This window comes from Oncorhynchus nerka, linkage group LG20, assembly GCF_034236695.1.
Source record: "Oncorhynchus nerka isolate Pitt River linkage group LG20, Oner_Uvic_2.0, whole genome shotgun sequence".
NCBI classification, from domain to species: Eukaryota; Metazoa; Chordata; class Actinopteri; order Salmoniformes; family Salmonidae; genus Oncorhynchus; species Oncorhynchus nerka.
Genome location: NC_088415.1, coordinates 85,138,458 through 85,156,496, shown reverse-complemented (window position 1 = coordinate 85,156,496; position 18,039 = coordinate 85,138,458). Strand labels below are relative to the sequence as shown.

General features: G+C 41.7%; 2 protein-coding genes across 2 annotated transcripts in view; one reads left to right on the top strand and one right to left on the bottom strand.

Annotated features, from left to right (window-relative positions):
* The window catches only part of cdc73 (cell division cycle 73, Paf1/RNA polymerase II complex component, homolog (S. cerevisiae)), a 37,368-nt gene that overhangs the window by 3,971 nt on the left and 15,358 nt on the right, over nt 1-18,039 (top strand). Inside the window, exons 8-10 of the mRNA XM_029624209.2 lie at nt 2,699-2,797; nt 3,208-3,286; nt 3,891-3,955. Of these exons, the coding sequence (XP_029480069.1) occupies nt 2,699-2,797; nt 3,208-3,286; nt 3,891-3,955 (243 nt within the window). The remainder of the gene's footprint in view (nt 1-2,698; nt 2,798-3,207; nt 3,287-3,890; nt 3,956-18,039) is intronic.
* On the bottom strand, nt 4,819-10,260 carry LOC115103330 (beta-1,3-galactosyltransferase 2-like). The gene is made up of 2 exons (XM_029624210.2): nt 9,697-10,260; nt 4,819-6,942 (listed from the first exon to the last, which is right to left on the bottom strand). The coding sequence occupies exon 2, from the start codon at nt 6,842-6,844 to the stop codon at nt 5,489-5,491; it is 1,356 nt and encodes a 451-aa protein (XP_029480070.1). The 5' UTR covers nt 6,845-6,942; nt 9,697-10,260; the 3' UTR covers nt 4,819-5,488.

Below are 18,039 nucleotides of genomic sequence, written 5' to 3'. Positions count from 1 at the left end.
ACTTATCAGACCAAAGGACAGGTTTTCACCGGTCTAATGTTCATTGCTTGTGTTTCTTGGATCAAGCAAGTCTCTTATTGGTATCCTTTTAGTAGTGGTTTCTTTGCAGCAATTAGACCATGAAGGTCTGACTCACACAGTCTCCTCTGAATAGTTGATGTTGAGATGTCTGTTACTTGAACTCTAAATCATTTATTTGGGCTGCAATCTGAGGTGCAGTTAATTGCCCATTTCTGAGGCTGGTTACTCTAATGAACTTATCCTCTGCAGCAGATGTAACTCTGGGTCTTTTCCTGTGGCGGTCCTCATGAGAGCCAGTTTCATCATAGCGCTTGATGGATTTTGCAACTGCACTTGAAGAAACTTTTTCAAAGTGTTTTAAAGTAATGATGGACTGTCGTTTCTCTTTGCTTATTTGAGCTGTTCTTGCCATAATATGGACTTGGTCTTTTACCAAATAGGGCTATCTTCTGTATACCACCCCTACCGTGTCACAACTGATTGTCTCAAATGCATTAAGAAGGAAATAAATTCCACAAAAGGCACACCTGTTAATTGAAATGCGTTCCAGGTGACTACCCCATGAAGTTGGTTGAGAGAATGCCAAGATTGCAAAGCTGTCATCAAGGCAAATGATTTGTTTAACACTTTTTTGGTTACTACATGATCCCATATGTGTTATTTCATAGTTTTGATGTTTTCACTCCGACGCAAACTAGTCACCTTTCGGTGAAAATCGCTGTTTTTAATCCAAAATAGATTGATAAGTGTTGATCCGATGAGAAAAGTTTGGGTGGGGCTTTGGATGAGTACTGGCTGTATGCGAACGAGTGGTGGCATTTGGACCAATACTGGCTGTATCCAAGGCTCAGCCAGTCGTTCACATAACAGAATGCAGCATGTACAGTATGTGGTTAAAGTTCAGAATGAGAGAATTAGGTGAAAATGAGGCATTGCTTGTTAAACAAGTGGATTCAGGAATGAAGTGTAGCTGGAGCTGGGCCTGGTTTAAGTTGGAATCCACTATTGAGGTGAAAGGAACACCACACACTTTCTCATGTTTTTAATACAGTAGATTAAAATGGATATTCCAGGTGTACTCTCTGCCTGAAATAGACCCTTGGTTGGCATAATTGATATCATGCTCTGCTGGCATATTGTAGAACAGGCAGAAAGTGTACAATGTAAGTTATGTGCTGTGTAGGCCGAAGAGATTGCTTTTGTTGTGTTTGAATTTGACAGTAACACTTGCATGTGAGTGGGGGGGGTTATTTAATGTTTTACTCAGTGAATGTTATTTTTGCACACATGTAGCGTTGTGCACTTGTAGGATGTCTAACATAGTTGCCACTATATAATAGAGCAAAAATAGAATGCCTGTTTTTCATTATATTTCTACTTTAAGAAGTTGTATTCCCAAAGTGCAATAGTTAGATGTGTGGGGTCAAAGTGCAATAGTTAGATGTGTGGGGTCAAAGTGCAATAGTTAGATGTGTGGGGTCAAAGTGCAATATTGAGATGAGTAGTGTCACAAGCATTCTATTATAAATTCTATTATAAAGGCTGTCATGGTAACTGCAATATTACTATATTGTTTTTTGTTCTCAAGACTTGAGTGTCATTTGCAGTAAAGTCTAGGCAACAAATAACATTAGATTGCTTTCTTTTTTTTTTTTGTTGCTGTGAGTTAGGTTCACATGAACCACTTAAAATGTATTTTACACACAGAGACTGACCATGTAGATCATATACTTTGTTTAATTAGTTAACCTGCATTTCCCCCTAGTGTCACCTTTTTGGTCCCTCACCAGTTTGCGTCCCTGTTCACTATTATTCTACAATGTAAAATATATATATATATGAAAAACCCTTGAATGAGTTGGTGTCAACTTTTGACTAGTACTGTACATGTCTGTTTTGCTCTGGGACACCCACGGGCCTCACAAGACTTGTCTGAAGGTCTCCCGGTACTAGTTGAAAACATGTATGGAAGTATTTATACACTGTTTTTAATGCAAAAAAATATGGGGTTAAATGCATGTTTAGAGATATACTATATAGAAGAGACTTCAGAACAAACTTCCTTTTGATATTTTTGGGGGACTATCTGTTCTATGTAGTGGCTCTGTTATTCAATGCATTTGTATGGGCTAATAGCAGTAAGGCCAAAAATACCTTTTCATATAATTTTTTTATATATACTTCAAGGGGTTGTAAAATTTTCAATCAAATAGGTAAATGATCCTTGGTATGACCTTAAAACAATTCCATATAGCTCCTCCTCCTGGCTTAGACTCTGATGGGTTATGGTAATGAGATGGACTAAGGTAATGAGATGGGCATCTGAACATTATTAGGAGGAACCTGGCCACATGGGAAGAACACGCATGTATTCACTCCATGTATATATTACCATGTTCGGATCAGCTTCCCCAGTCCTAGCCTTGAAGGGTGGTGGCGATGGTCCATATCCGTAGCTGATCAACAATCTTTGGCTTTTCTGTTTTCACACTTCAGTGTTCTTTTAATGCCTGCAGGTGGCAGCATCACCTCAAGGGGAAATGTATTGATTTGGTGGTGATATCTGCTGTTCTCTTATTAAACAGAACAGTAGATATCTCGTCTACCTTTTTTACACTGACGTCTCGTCTACCTTTTTTTTTTTTACACTGTGCTGATAAATCTTGTGCTCTTGCAGAACTTCTCCAAAAACATCTTTGCCATCCTGCAATCGGTGAAGGCCAGGGAGGAGGGACGCGCCCCTGAGCAGAGACCAGCACAGAACACCACTCAGGTGGTAAGGAACAGCCCATGTTTGATTTTGGATATAAACCAATGTAGATGTACCTTTTTATTTATTTTTATTTTGGATACACACTTTTGCATCCTAGGAATCCAGCCGTGTGATTTCATTTTTGCCATTGTGATGTAATAAATGCATAATTGAGAATGACTTCCATAAGCAGTAAAGGCTCTTGCTCAGGAGTTCCATACAAATAAATACCTCCCTGTTCTAATTTCTCTTAAGAAATGGAGCTTGAAATTTAACTGGGAGTTTCTCCAGAAAAAGATGAATGAGTATTTAACCCGTCGAAGCAGGGTTGAGCGTAGTATTACCACCGAACTCTCCGTTTATAGTCGTCTCTCTTTAGATCATTAATTGGAAATGACCTGTGTTTTAAGTGTAACCTCTTATCTCTCCTCAAGGACCAGTCCATAAGGAACAAACAGCCTGTCCCAGCTGCTTATAACCGATACGATCAGGAGAGATTCAAAGGAAAAGAGGGTGAGTGGTAGAGCTGGAGTGATAAACCGAAAATTATCACTTATCGCAGGCATTTTGCTGATTATCGTTCATTATGATAAGTAGCCTATACTAGAGAAATGTGATGTTTTTCAATTAAATAAGTTTGCTACTATAGGTGTTTGTTAATGGGACAATTGATGGCTACAATCAAACTAGTTAGTCGTTTCAAGAGAAGTTTGGTGCACGTGAATGTTATAAAATTGAATATTTATTTATTGATGCAGGCCATTTATCGTGAAATGGATTTTTGCCCATATCCTCCCAGCTCGTAGTGAGTGGGACCAGGGCACATATTGTCATGTGACGTGTGCTGCTTTGTAAATATGGCCATGAATAGTAACATTTAGTGTGTGTGTGTGCATTAGTTTCAGCTGACCTGAATGAAAGTTTGTCTCTAGTCACGTACGCATGCAATGTATATGTTCATAGATGGTGCTTTACTTTGTAAAGTAAATATATATTCTAGTGTTATCCATTTCAGTTCCTTACACAGTAATGAACGAATGAAGATGCACAAAAAATATAAACTATTTTTTTAAATGAAAAGTAAGATGCATTATTGATGAACTAATTGTGTCCTTAGAAACGGAGGGTTTCAAGATTGACACCATGGGAACATACCACGGCATGACCCTGAAGTCTGTGACGGTAAGATCATCCTTTCGTCTTCTGCTACCCTAGTCGGCTTGTAGTTGAACATATATTCAGGATGTTTAGTCCATGCATGAATTTAATTTAATTCAAATGATCAGAGACCAGAGGTTACCGTGGTAATGGGGACACTCGACTCCTGTCACGTGTTTCTGTTAGATTTGGGATCTGACCAACGGCTCTTCGCTTTGTTGACGCAGCAGACTCGAACTAATGTTGGAAAAACAACCAAGCTTGTAAACAAAACAATGTAAATAGTGAAGAAATACAAGGACAAAGTCTCACTTTGTAGACTTAAGTAAATGCCTGTTCGCAGCACCTCCAAAAATGAATTTCAGTATTTCACTGTGAGCTCAGCTCCCCTGCCAGACGATGTTGCTGTGTGAGGTGGGGTGTAGCATTCTCTATTAGTAGCTATGAAACAAAACAGCAGAAATACTTTGTAAACAGATACTGCAGTATTTTTTTCTTACTTGCACATGTGCTTATACTTGACTTTTGACTTGTTGTTCGCGTATGTAATGCTCGCACTGTAGAGCCCTGCAAATTGACCACATACTAATGTGGCTGGTGAAATACATTCTTACCTGCCAATACCTCAATCTACTCTCATTTGACGGGTGTTAATTATATGCTCTGTGTTCCACCCAGATCTGTTTCCTCTCTCAACCACATTCTCTACTCTTGCATATATCCGGTCTTTCATTCTTCCTCCATGTCAACTGCTACTTGTGAGATTATTCAATGTTCCTTTTGGTTTTTGATACTTCACATGTTTTATATGGCACTAGAAGTGGTTTATATGCTCAAGTATGCCCAAAGATCTTTTTGGTGAATAATTGAAGTACCCTTGAAGGCTCTTTTAAAAAAAAAAAATTTAAACCTTTATTTAACTAGGCAAATCAGTTAAGAACAAATTCTTATTTTCAATGACGGCCTCGGAACAGTGAGTTTAACTGCCTGTTCAGGGGCAGAACGACAGATTTGAACTTGCAACCTTCCGGTTACGAGTCCAACGCTCTAACCACTAGGCTACCCTGCTGCTCCAACATTTTTAAAAATATATATAAAAACGGGACATTATTTAAATCCAAGTTGAGCTAAATGGATACCAGACCTTGACAGTCCACCAATACAGTCTAACATTTATCAGTATCCACTGTTGAAATATAATGGGCACTTCACGCAAACACAGCAGCGATGGAGCATTATTTTCACCCGTTGTTCATTGTACTTTTGTGTGGCTTAAATGTTGGAATTGCGCTGTTTGTGTAGCGGCTTTAATTCAGGTCTTCCTCTCTACCGTTGCATACATTTTTTCCCCCAATTCATATATTAAACAAAAAAATATGAACTGGAGAGCCAGTAAAAGAAAATGGCTGTCCTCAACCATTAGTTTGTCCAAAAACGTACTTTACTCGGTTACATCTAGCCAGTGACTCTGCACAGGCCATGATCTAACATCACCCTTGATCCTCTGTCACCAAATAGGCTGTACCCATGCAGTCTCCTCTGGTGAAACCTGCCCATCTAGTCGTTGAATGTGTTGATGCAGGCGTTGTGCTTGTTGCGCTGCAGGTGGTGCCAGTACTTGAGCAGTTCGTTGGGGTGAAACTGGTGGGAGGTGATAAGGTGGCTGTACTTGCAGCTGGAGTAGGACACCCGCCAGTGGTTGAACAGGAACTCATTGGGTGGCGGTGTGGGTTCGATCCGCAGCTTTGCCAGGCAGATGCCTGTGTAGACGTCCTCCAGATGCAGCCTGCGAATGCCTAGAGAGGCCCTGTAGATCTTCCCCGCCAGGTCCCCCGAGAACACGTAACCAGTTCCTGAGCAGAAGGTGGGGTACCTCTCGCTGGGATACAGCTCATGGGACATGTACCACTTGCTGTTCTTATTCCTGTTGGGCGCATAGCCCTTCATCAGGTAGCCTGTGAAATAGTCACGTTTTGGCTGATTTTTTGGCTGGAGCAGCTTGTGGACGAGATACTCGGTGTTGACAAACATGTCACTGTCTGTCTTCATGACGTAATTGGCGCCCGGGCAGTGCGCGGCCACCCAGTGCATGCCCATCAGGGTTTTGATGGTCAGGTTGTTGTACGTGTCCATGAAGTCCTGCTGGATGATGTCACGGTGCCTCCTGCTCTCTGCCTCCAGGCTGCTCTGCTGCAGGCGGCCCACCTCTCCCTCCTTCACACCCAGCAAGAAAAGCCGGACAAGGCCTGGGACCACGCTCTCGTTTCCCCATGTTTGCCGGATGGCCTCCCTGGCCTCCACCTGCTGGGCCTCCGTGGCTATCAGCAGCACCAGTAAGGGTTCTGGGTCGCCCTCCCGGCACTTGTTGGGCTCGTTGATGATGTAAGTGTAGGGTTCCAATGTCAGCAGGCCCCCTAGCCCGACCTCTCCGCTCAAGCTAGCATTAGTCGCCAGCGAGCTCTCCAGTCCCGTAACCCGCTGTGGAGAGGAGTCCGCCTGAGGGGAACTGAGATTGGCATTCATTTTCGGAGGTGCAGGGGGAACCGGTGCATCCCTCAATTGAATCTGTGAGGAGCTGTGATTTCCTTTGTCTATGGAGTGCAGTCCTCCCTCGGTGTAAACCACTGGGTTCTCCCTCCGCAATGTTGGGCCCTTGATGCCCGGCAGCCAGTCCTGATGACGCAAGATGACCAGGACCACCAGCAAGGAGAGGAGAGACAGGAGCCTGGCGACGTGCGTGCAGCAGTAGCGCCTCCTCCACTGCATGGTGGCTGTGTGCACCACCTCACTTGGGCAGCGGTGACACCTGGTCAGGTGCTTGTCGTGTGCGAACAAACCTTTATTGCCGATGACAGTGGCGACGTGTCGGGAGTTCCTGGGGGAACTACACCTGGGCTGGTGCTGTACTTCCATTCAAGTCACTTTAAATTGCTGGTCAGATGTCAGTCCTGCCTGTATGTTACAACCAACTTCATGCTCTGAGACGAAGTGCAGTCTTCAAGAGGCTTTATCTAGGAGAAAAACAAGTTTTTATTTATTTTTATATATATATATATATATATATATGTGTGAGGTAGATCAGCTTTAATATTGCAGATTGTAGCTTCATCAATGTAATTGTCTGCATTTCCAATCCCCCATATATTTTTCTGGTAAATAAATATATTTTTATACATACACTACCGTTCAAAAGTTTGGATTCAGTTAGAAATGTCCTTGTTTTTGAAAGAAATGCACTTTTTGTCCATTTTAAAATAACATCAAATTGATCAGAAATACAGTGTAGAAGTTGTTACTGTTGTTAATTTCCTCCTACAACAGTACAATGACCCAAAGCACAGCTCCAAGCTATGCAATAACTATTTACCATACGGTCTATGTGCTGGTCACTCCATTAGTCACCGGATCTCAACCCTATTGAGCTGTTGTGGGAGCAGCTTGACCGTATGGCACGTAAGAAGTGCCCACCAATACAATTTATGGGAGGTGCTTCAGGAAGCATGGGGGGAAATCTCTTCAGATTACCTCAACAAATTGACAACTAGAATGCTAAAGGTCTACAAAGCTGTAATTGCGCCAAATGGAGGGTTCTTTGCCAAAAGCAAAGTTTGAAGGACACAATTATTTGAATTAAAAATCATTATTTGTAACCCTGTCAACATCTGGACTATTTCCTATTCATTTTGCAACTCATTTCATGTGTTTTTCATGGTTAACAAGGACATTTCTAAGTGACCCTAAACTTTTGAACGGTAGTGTATGTTAATTTTAAAATATATTTTCCTTTTATAATTTCCCGCAAACACTACCACCTCTCCCCTAATTGGAGTAAACTAATAACACTTAGGCTTCTACTTCCAGCTTATACATACTATATACATTTGACATACTATATGCATTTTACATACACAATGTAATTTACTACAGTTTATATTTTGTTTTTAGACCTGGCCATCATCAACTTCTGATTTCTATTTGCTGTATAATTGTAACTGATTGTTAACACCCAAGCTGAAACCATCAAACGCTTGGTGTGGGGTGACCTGAGCGATTTGTATTGGTTTGTCTCGACCATAACACTATTAATCTAATAATGAATTATTAATTGTGAGAAGTGTAATCAGGCTCTTCAGCATGTCATTTTAGAGATTAGACTGGCTAATGAGTCTCACCAACGGCTCTCTCAGAAAGCAGGGAAATGTCGTTCACACTATGTAAAACTGGCCAAGTGTCAAACGGGCTGGGTGTGGCGCTAACACTGTCGGGTCTTTTTTTTTTTTTAACTAGGCAAGATCAGTTAAGAACAAATTCTTATTTTCAATGACGGCCTAGGAACAGTGGGTTAACTGCCTGTTCAGGGGCAGAACGACAGATTTGTACCTTGTCAGCTCGGGGGTTTGAACTTGCAACCTTCCGGTTACTAGTCCAACGCTCTAACCACTAGGCGACCCTGCCACCTCTACACTCTAACCACTAGGCTACCCTGCCACCTCTACACTCTAACCACTAGGCTACCCTGCCTGAGTTGGAGATCCATTGCAGTTGTTTTTCCACCTCCTGCTGTGGTTGAATTGTGTCTTGTATGAAACTCTACACTGCGACTGATTTTTGTCACTTACTGACGAGTTAGCATCAATCATTTTTAGTGATGAAGAAAAGAGCAGTGGGGAGATAGCTACGTGTTTATCATTCTGAGCAGATCTCTGGTCGGGTCAGAGATGACTAACGACTTTCGTGTAAGAACTCATCTGTCAATTGAGTCGGACCAGTCAACGACTATTCCCTTAGACTATTCTGATCTGCTGTATACCATGTACACTGGAGGCATTGATAAAGCTGCTTGGGGAAAAGTATTTGTTTGTTTGGAGATGAGGAGAAAAGGACTCATTTTTGATATTGCTTTGTATACATTTACGTGTCATTTAGGGTTATTTGCGTATCTCCTTGTGAAACATCTTATTTAAAAAAACATTTTTTTAAAGTTGAACACCTATAGGTAGGTGGACTAGATGATGAGCTTCTCTGACAATTGGAGGAATTCATACTGAGATGGGAAGTGGTCACATTTGTCACAACAACTCAAGCTGACTGACATTTTTAGGAAAACTTTGCTCCGGCATTAAGTAGGTTTGGTTTAGATTGCTGTACAAGCAATGCCCTTTTTGTGCCAGTAGCCCCCAGGAGTTGTGTGGGTTCTCTCCGATTCGACTGGATTACATGCCTCATCAGAAGGGGGAAAGGAGAAGATTAATTGTGTGTCGTCTGCATAGCAATGATAGAAGAGACCATGTGAGGTTATGACAGAGCCAAGTGACTTGGTGTATAGCGAGAATAGGAGAGGGCCTAGAACAGAGCGCTGAAAAGCCCAATGTTAAGCCCTCATGGACACATCTTCAGGAACACAAAGAAACACATACACACCAATATGTTCTAAACAAAAACAAGCCAGAAACTGTGTACTTAGCAGTTTTTACTACAACTATGTTGTTGAAGAGTGACGTGTGAGAGCATATCGGCAGCAGGGTAGCCTAGTGGTTAGAGCGTTGGTCTAGTAACTGGAAGGTCGCAAGTTCAAACCCCTGAGCTGACAAGGTACAAATCTGTCGTTCTGCCCCTGAACAGGCAGTTAACCCACTGTTCCTAGGCAGTCATTGAAAATAAGAATTTGTTCTTAACTGATTTGCCTAGTTAAATAAAGGTAAAAAAATATATATATGTCAGCTGTGTTGGTGCTGGAATTGAGCACGCCGGAACAGAAGACATACCTATTCCCAGTGCAAGTCGTTTCAGAGGAGGACGGAGGGATTGCTCTGCACATCTCTGAGTAAAACAACCTCCCCATGCCTCTGCCCAGTGCTGCCCCTAGATTGAAAGGTATATCCTCTTCTCTCTTCCCACAACACACCTTGGCTCTCATCTCCGTCGCACAGTTACTTCTATCGCTGCTCTTCTCCCACTGGGTGGTTGGCTGAATCACACGGCCACTGCTTCTATGGATCCGGTCTTCAGGTTTGGACGCCGTCGTTCCTCTGCTATGTTTTCACCACACGCAGAACCGTCCCTCCCTTGGTTTCAGTTCAATATTACTCACATGGGAACACGGTTGGCGCACCAGCAATGCAGTCTCGTGTTCAGTGCTGCTGCTAACTTGAGGCTAACAGAGCCGTAGAGATGAGATCCAGCAGATCACCGGTACTGCTGTTGAGCGGGGCAAAGTTGTCCCGTGCACTCCACTCCAGTCGCTCCCTTGCATGTTCTTTCCTCTGTACGTCTCTGGTTCTCTCAGGCACTCTGCATCTGCTCTTATCTTTCCTGCCCTCGCGCTTCCTCTTTCCCTCTCTCTGGTGGGTGGTACTGAGGGGGCAGGGCTATTTTCTCTGTACGGTCTGATAGACAGCTGCAGGCTTGGTGATTAATATGCTCCACATCTCGCACACTACCCATGGCTCTAAGAGGGGGAGGGTTTCTGAACTATTAATTCCCACACCCCGATGGAGGACGAAAGAATTTGAGGGGAGGGTTACAGTGCTCCATTCCCAAGGCATGTTTTCTATGTAGTGTTGTGGTGTCTCTCATCGTAAATATGTTCTTAACTGACTTGCCTAGTTACATAAAATGTAGTCAATCTCTCAATAGCTGATCTTCTCCAGAGCATTTGCAGGGACTCCAAGCCTTAAGCTAAATGCCTTTTTTTCCCCTTTACCAGAGTGTAACTGTAGCGTGTTCTCGCTGGAGCACAACAAAATGCTATGTCACCCTGCCATCCTGGCTTTCTCTCAATTCTTTCCCCTTCAGCTTTTTGTGTGCGAGAGGGATGTGAGAAGCTTCTAGTGGGGTGGAATATGGAGGGTCCGGTTGTGGTGTTGAGAGGCTAAAATTGCAACACACACACACAAGTCAGCTCAAACAGATTCAGCTCGTAGAAGCCCAGCAGCAGATTGAATTTAGAATGGAAAATGTATGGTTTTATGCAACAAATGTTAGTGCATTGATTCTTTCCTCAAACTGAATCGTTTCAAATGTAAAGGTATTGGAGCCCATGTATCTAGATGGGTAATTCAATCATCTTGAATGGGAAAGCTGCACATCCCTAATGAATATGTTAGAGACCATGAGTTGGATGGAACTTAACTTTCTGCCAGTATGTCGAGTTGGATCTTGTACCCATAGGAGCAAAGCAGGAAGTCTGTCCAATCTTTTTAGTTGATTTTAAACTCAACTAACATTACAAAAAATTACATTTCATTGCATGAGCCTTATTCGTTTATCATTTGAATGAACAATCTATATTACCATGGAAATTACTGCATCACAATACCAGACAGCCATTGTTTGGAGAAGTGTATAGCTGCAGCCCAATATGGCAAACAGGATGGGTTTTCAAGTGCTGTTTCCCTTTCGTTTATTACTTTGCAGTCAGACTGACTCAACTACCTAGCACAACCGTGTTAGGCCAGACAAAATTGATTCACTGTTTGATGGATTTTCCCCCCCAGAAAAGTGAAGCGAGCGAGCAAAATTATGTCAATGTACAGTTGAAGTCGTAAGTTTACATACACTTAGGTTGGAGTCATTAGAACTTGTTTTTCAACCCCTCCACAACTTTGTTAATCTTGGAACTACCGCTCCAGGATCCGGGAGAATTGTTATCAACTGACACTAATTAGCATAACGCAACGGACAAAAAATATTACTAGAAAATATTCATGAAATCACAAGTGAAATATATTGAAACAGCTTAGCCTTTTGTTAATCACCCTGTCATCTCAGATTTTGAAATTATGCTTTACAGCCAAAGCAAGACAAGCATTTGTGTAAGTTTATCGATAGCATAGCAGTATGCCTAGCTAGCAGCAGGCAGTTTGGTCACGAAAATCAGAAAAGCAATCAAATTAAATAGTTTACTTTTGATGAGCTTCGGATCTTTTCACTCACGAGACTCCCAGTTAGATAGCAAATGTTCCTTTTTTCCATAAAGATTATTTTTGGCTGAGAAATCGACCAGAAATTGTGGTCACGACAACCCCAAAAAATATTCCAAATTAGATCCATAATATCGACAAACATGGCAAACGTTTTTTATAATCAATCCTCAAGGTGTTTTTCAAATATCTATTCGATAATATATCAACCGGGTCAGTTGGCTTAGTAGGAGCGAGAGAAACAATGGCCACATTTGTCTATTACGCACAAATCACTCTGAGAGCCACCAGGTGACCACTTACGCAATGTTGTCGCTCACGCTCATTTTTCAAAATAAAAGCCTGAAACTGTCTTGTGACACATTAGGGAAGCCATAGAAAAGGGAATCTGGTTGATATCCCTTTCACTGCTCAATAGGGATGCATAGGAACGCAGAGGTTTCTACATTAGTCACTTCCTGATTGGATTTTTCTCAGGCTTTCGCCTGCAATATCAGTTCTGTTCTACTCACAGACAATATTTTTACAGTTTTGGAAACTTTAGTGTTTTCTATCCTAAGCTGTCAATTATATGCATATTCTATTATCTGGTCCTGAAAAATAGCCTGTTTACTTTGGGAACGTTATTTTTCCAAAAATGAAAATAGTGCCCCCTAGTTTCAAGAGGTTAACAAACTATAGTTTTGGCAAGTCAGTTAGGACATCTACTTTGTGCATGACAAGTAATTTTCCCAATAATTGTTGAGAGACAGATTATTTCACTTATAATTCACTGTTTCACAATTCCAGTCGGTCCGAAGTTTACATACACTATGTTGACTGTGCCTTTTAAACAGCTTGGTCAATTCCAGAAAAGGATGTCATGGCTTTAGAAGCTTTTGATAGGCTAATTGACATAATTTGAGTCAATTGGAGGTGTACATGTGGATGTATTTCATGGCCTACCTTCAAACTCAGTGCCTCTTTGCTTGACATCATGGGAAAATCCAAAGAAATCAGCCAAGACCTCCAGAAAACTAATTATAGACCTCCACAAGTCTGGTTCATTTTTGGGAGCAATTTCCAAACCACCGAAGGTACCACATTCATCTATATAAACAATAGTACGCAAGTATAAACACCATGGGACCATGCAGCTGTCATACCGCTCAGGAAGGAGACGCGTTCTTTCCCCTAGTAATGAACACACTTTCGTGCGAAAAGTGCCACTCAATCCCAGAACAACTAAGGACCTTGTGAAGATGCTGGAGAAAACAGGTCCAAAAGTATCTATATCCACAGTAAAACGAGTCCTATATCGACACAACCTGAAAGGCCACTCAGCAAGGAAGAAGCCACTGCTCCAAAACCACCATAAAGCCAGACTACGGTTTGCAACGGCACATTGGTACAAAGATCGTACTTTTTGGAGAAATGTCCTCTGGTCTAACGACACAAAAATGGAACTGTTTGGCCATAATGACCATCTGTTTGGAGGAAAAAGGGTGAGGCTAGCATGCTGACGAACACCATCCCAACTGTGAAACACGGGGGTGGCAGCATCATGTTGTGGGTGAGCTTTGCTGCAGGAGGGACTGGTGCACTTCACAAAATGGATGGCATCACGAGGGAGGAAAATTATGTGGATATATTGAAGCAACATCTCAAGACAACAACAGTTTTTTTTTTTTTTTTTTTAAGTTAAAGCTTGGACGCAAATGGGTCTTCCAACTGGACAATGACCCAACGCATACTTCCAAAGTTGTGGCAAAATGGCTTAACTTCTTGCGTCGAGCCATGCCGGATCCGGTAGCGTAATCATAGCCTCAAGCTCAATACCATAACGCAACGTTAACTATACTAGCTCTCAAGCTTAGCCTTTTGTTAACACTGTCATCTCAGATTTTCAAAAATATGCTTTTCTACCATAGCAAACTAGCATTTAGCGTTAGCATTAGCATTTAGCGTTAGCATTAGCAGGCCACATTTTCACAAAAAACAGGAAATACATTCAATAAATAATTTACCTTTGAAGAACTTCGGATGTTTTCAATGAGGAGACTCAGTTAGATAGCAAATGTTCAGTTTTTCCTGAAAGATTTTTTGTGCAGGAGAAATCGGTCCGTTTGGTGCATCACGTTTGGCTACCAAAAAAAACGAAAATTCAGTTATCCAAACGCCAAACTTTTTTCCAAATGAACTCCATAGTATCGACTGAAACATGGCAAACGTTGTTTAGAACCAATCCTCAAGGTGTTTTTCCACATATCTCTTCAATGATGTATCGTTCCTGGAAGTATGAGTCTCCTTCTGTAACGCAAGGTACAATGGTTGCCACTGGGAATTACGCACTGACTTAGACAAAGGCCACCGGAAGGCCCCCTGGCAAATGTAGTCTCTTATGGCCAATCTTCCAATGATATGCCTACAAATACGCCACAATGCTGCAGACATCTTGGATGAACGGCAGAGCGCATAAGCTCGTTCACAGCATATTCACAGCCATATAAGGAGAGTAAGTAAAACACAGCGTCAAAAATCCTGTTCATTTCCTGTTTGAAGTTTCATCTTGGTTTCGCCTGTAAGATCAGTTCTGGGGTACTCACAGAGTTGGAGTATTGGAGTTGCCATCACGAAGCCCTGACCTCAATCCCATAGAACATTTGTGGGCAGGACTGAAAAAGCGTGCGCGAGCGAGGAGGCCTACAAACCTGACTCAGTTACACCAGCTCTGTCAGGAGGAATGGGCCAAAATTCACCCAACTTATTGTGGGAAGCTTGTGGAAGGCTACCTGCAACGTTTGACCCAAGTTAAACAATTTAAAGGCAATTCTACCAAATACTAATTGAGTCTAAGTAAACTTCTTACCCACTGGGAATGTGATTAAAGAAATAAAAGCTGAAATTGTATACTATTATTCTGACATTTCGCATTCTTAAAATAAAGTGGTGATCCTAACTGGCCTAAAACAGGGAATTTTTACTAGGATTAAATATCAGGAATTTGAAACGGAGTTCAAGTCTATTTGGCTAAGGTGTATGTAAACTTCAACTGTATATATATGTGTGTGTGTATGAACATAAAGTGGATAAGGAATAACAGTACTTTACCACAATGTGCTTGTGCATGCTCTAGGGCCTAATGTGAGTTTCAAGAGTTATATTATTCCATGTGAAAGCCTACACGATTTTTCTTAAAAATGCAGATGTCAGTGTTATAACCATGAGAAAGGAAACACAGTGGGAAGTATAACCTGTGACCGTTTCGTTATTCCTGATTTAAAAAAATATATATATATATATAAGTGCAATACAATCTCGTGATTTTGATGTGTAATTGAACACTTAAGAAAGATTCAATAATGATTGACAAATAATTGTAATTAAAAATGTTGATTCATATTAATGACCTGGAATAAATCTCTATAGCCGTTTAACAAAATATTCATGCAAATATGATTAGGCCCTTCATAGACTAGGCCGTGTAGAAAGAGGGTCAATCACGTTAGGTCTGCCAAATTAATGGATCATTGGAAAAAATACATAAATTCAGCTGTAGAGTAGCCTATCAAAATAAAAAAAAATATTGTTTATAACATGCACAACTAGAAGCATCACTCTATGGCGCAAGCTTGACTAAATTCGAGCCCAGTAATTTTGCTCACCGCGGCCTCTGATTGTCTCGCCTGGCTGCCACATATAAAGCCCCCACCTTGGAGACATGCGATCACATCATTGTGGAGCTGCTGATCTGCACGAGGTGTGTGCATGCCACTGGCGATGTATTTTCCTCGACATGCTAGCTGTTCTTGGCGGCTTATCATCACCTCGAATGCATTCCGTCCTGGTGTTATCAGTTGGCCTACTATTACTGGGAAAAAAGTTATGAATCACACATCACCATACAGTTGACACACTTCAATTTCATCAATCATTTTGACTTCAATTTGGTTGTCCAAAATACTATCACATTGCACGGCGTCTTTGCTGATGCATGACCTGCTCTCTGGCCAGTCAATTGGTTCAATGATGTCGCGTCTATTAATCGCTTCTAATAGATCTGAAAATGATGCATTAATAATGAGTTTAACCGACTATGTTTTATTATTTGTGACGTCCCAAGTTTAACTTGGACACACATAGTAGGAATTTGCACTGGCTTCGGCCATGACGACATAGGAGAAAATGTAAACATCTGCACGTCTCTTGCAGGTGTGAACGTGTGTGTGTTTCACTGTCCAATCCGAAGCTGGAACATGAACTGAGGGTGTTTGGTCTCTTGCACATCAACTTGGGGAAAGCCTCAAGGGTGAACGGACAGTGCATTATAAACAAAGCTCTGCATATATTGCCACCGCATAAATATTTAAAAATATATATTTATTTTGCGGGGCATCCGTTAAACCGTAATTTGACTTTGTCCGGCCTTAGTTTTACACAAATAATTGGGTGTACTGTTGCTTCATGCATGGTATGCTTCTACTGACTTGGCTACTAGGTAGCTACTTCCCACGCAGTTGCTGGACAGTAAGTGCTTGTCAAGCGGGAGCGAAGGGCACTGTGTCCTGGTGTTGCCGGTCATGCCCTCCCCATTGACTAGTAGACTGTATGTATCAAGGTGACATTTAGACGGTTATCAATATTATTTATTTGTTTAGGCTGCTGTCCTATTTGAAATAAAATCATGTGAGGGGTGGAGAAAATTGCCACGTTAGCTACTGCCAGCAACACAACCTTGATACCCAATAGGAAGCAGGACGGAAGTGTGGTGGAAATTCTACCTTAACTAATAATGAAGAGAAATATTCAATCAATGTATTACCTTAATTTTAAAAATGTATTACAATGAGGCTGGTCATATTTCACAGAGCGAGAGCCTGCTTTACAAAGAGTACAGGATCACTTATATAGTCAGGCTACCCCATGCAAGCATCTGTAAAACATGTGATCCTATGTATGTTTGTGTGAGGGGAGAAAAGGTTGCCTCAGTCTGTCGCAAACTTCATCCTTCCTCTATCAGTAGCTCAACGGTTCCCCGAAGTTGGTCATACAAGTGCTTTTGATTGTCGGCCCAGATGCTGTATGGTTCTACTGGTCACACACACACAGGATGAACCTTTTTCACAGAAACGGGCTCCAAACAGAACAGCAGCCTTATCACTGTTGTGCAGGATATAACCTTTACTCTGTCTCCAGTTATCTTAAGAGGGACCGGTCAGTTTCTGTCAAGTCTTGGCTGAGCTCCAAGACATCATGGGCTCTTTCTACACACACACACACACAGACACAAAAGTTAGAACAGGCCTCTATTAATGCACGCACACACTTTTCTATCTTATGAGTTAGTTTATTTAACACACTCAAGCCCAATGCCTAGGCTTAAAGATGGATATTTTAGTACAAAAGCATTAGTAAGGTTTATAGAAAATGCCCCAACAGCAGGCACGTAGATAGAACGGTGCTCTGGTCGCCGACTTATCGACTCGTCGTGCAGCCCAATCAGCCACACAAAGGTCTTGAGTGGCAGCAAATCTGCACAATTAGCTGATTGGCTTTCCATGCCTTTCGACTCGCCCATACCCTGTGCACCATATTAGGCAGCACCTACCCATACTTGATTTAGTGTATCCATGAGTTTACCAGTTAAATTGACTTCTATGTGTGCTGCTGCATTGTGTGTGGGGGGGGTGTTGAGTGTTTCTGCGGTTATATGGACCCTTAACTGCAGGAATGTCGGGCCATCCCATCAGTCAACTGTTTTTAACTTCTTCTTTTTTTTGTCACATGCGCCGAATACAACCGGCGGAGACCTTCTTGTGAAATGCTTACTTACAAGCCCTTAAGCATGCAATTATAGATAAACTTCTCCTTAATGCAAACGCTGAGTCAGATTTCAAAAATGCTTTATGGCGAAAGCACACTTTCACTAATTCCAGGCAAAGTTTAAAAAGTACAATAAAAGTTAGTAGGAACATGCCAAACGATGTTTAAAATCAATTCTCTGGTTGATGTCATCATCAATAATATTTCAACCGGACAAAAGCTTTGTCAATAGGAAAGGAGAAACGAGGCGCGTTCACGATCAGGGCGCATGGCTGATGAATTGAAATTTTCACTGGCCACTGATTGAAAGTGTTGCATCTCCCTAATTTTTCAGAGTAAACGCCTGAAACAATGGCTAAAGACTGGTCACATGTTGAGGAAGCC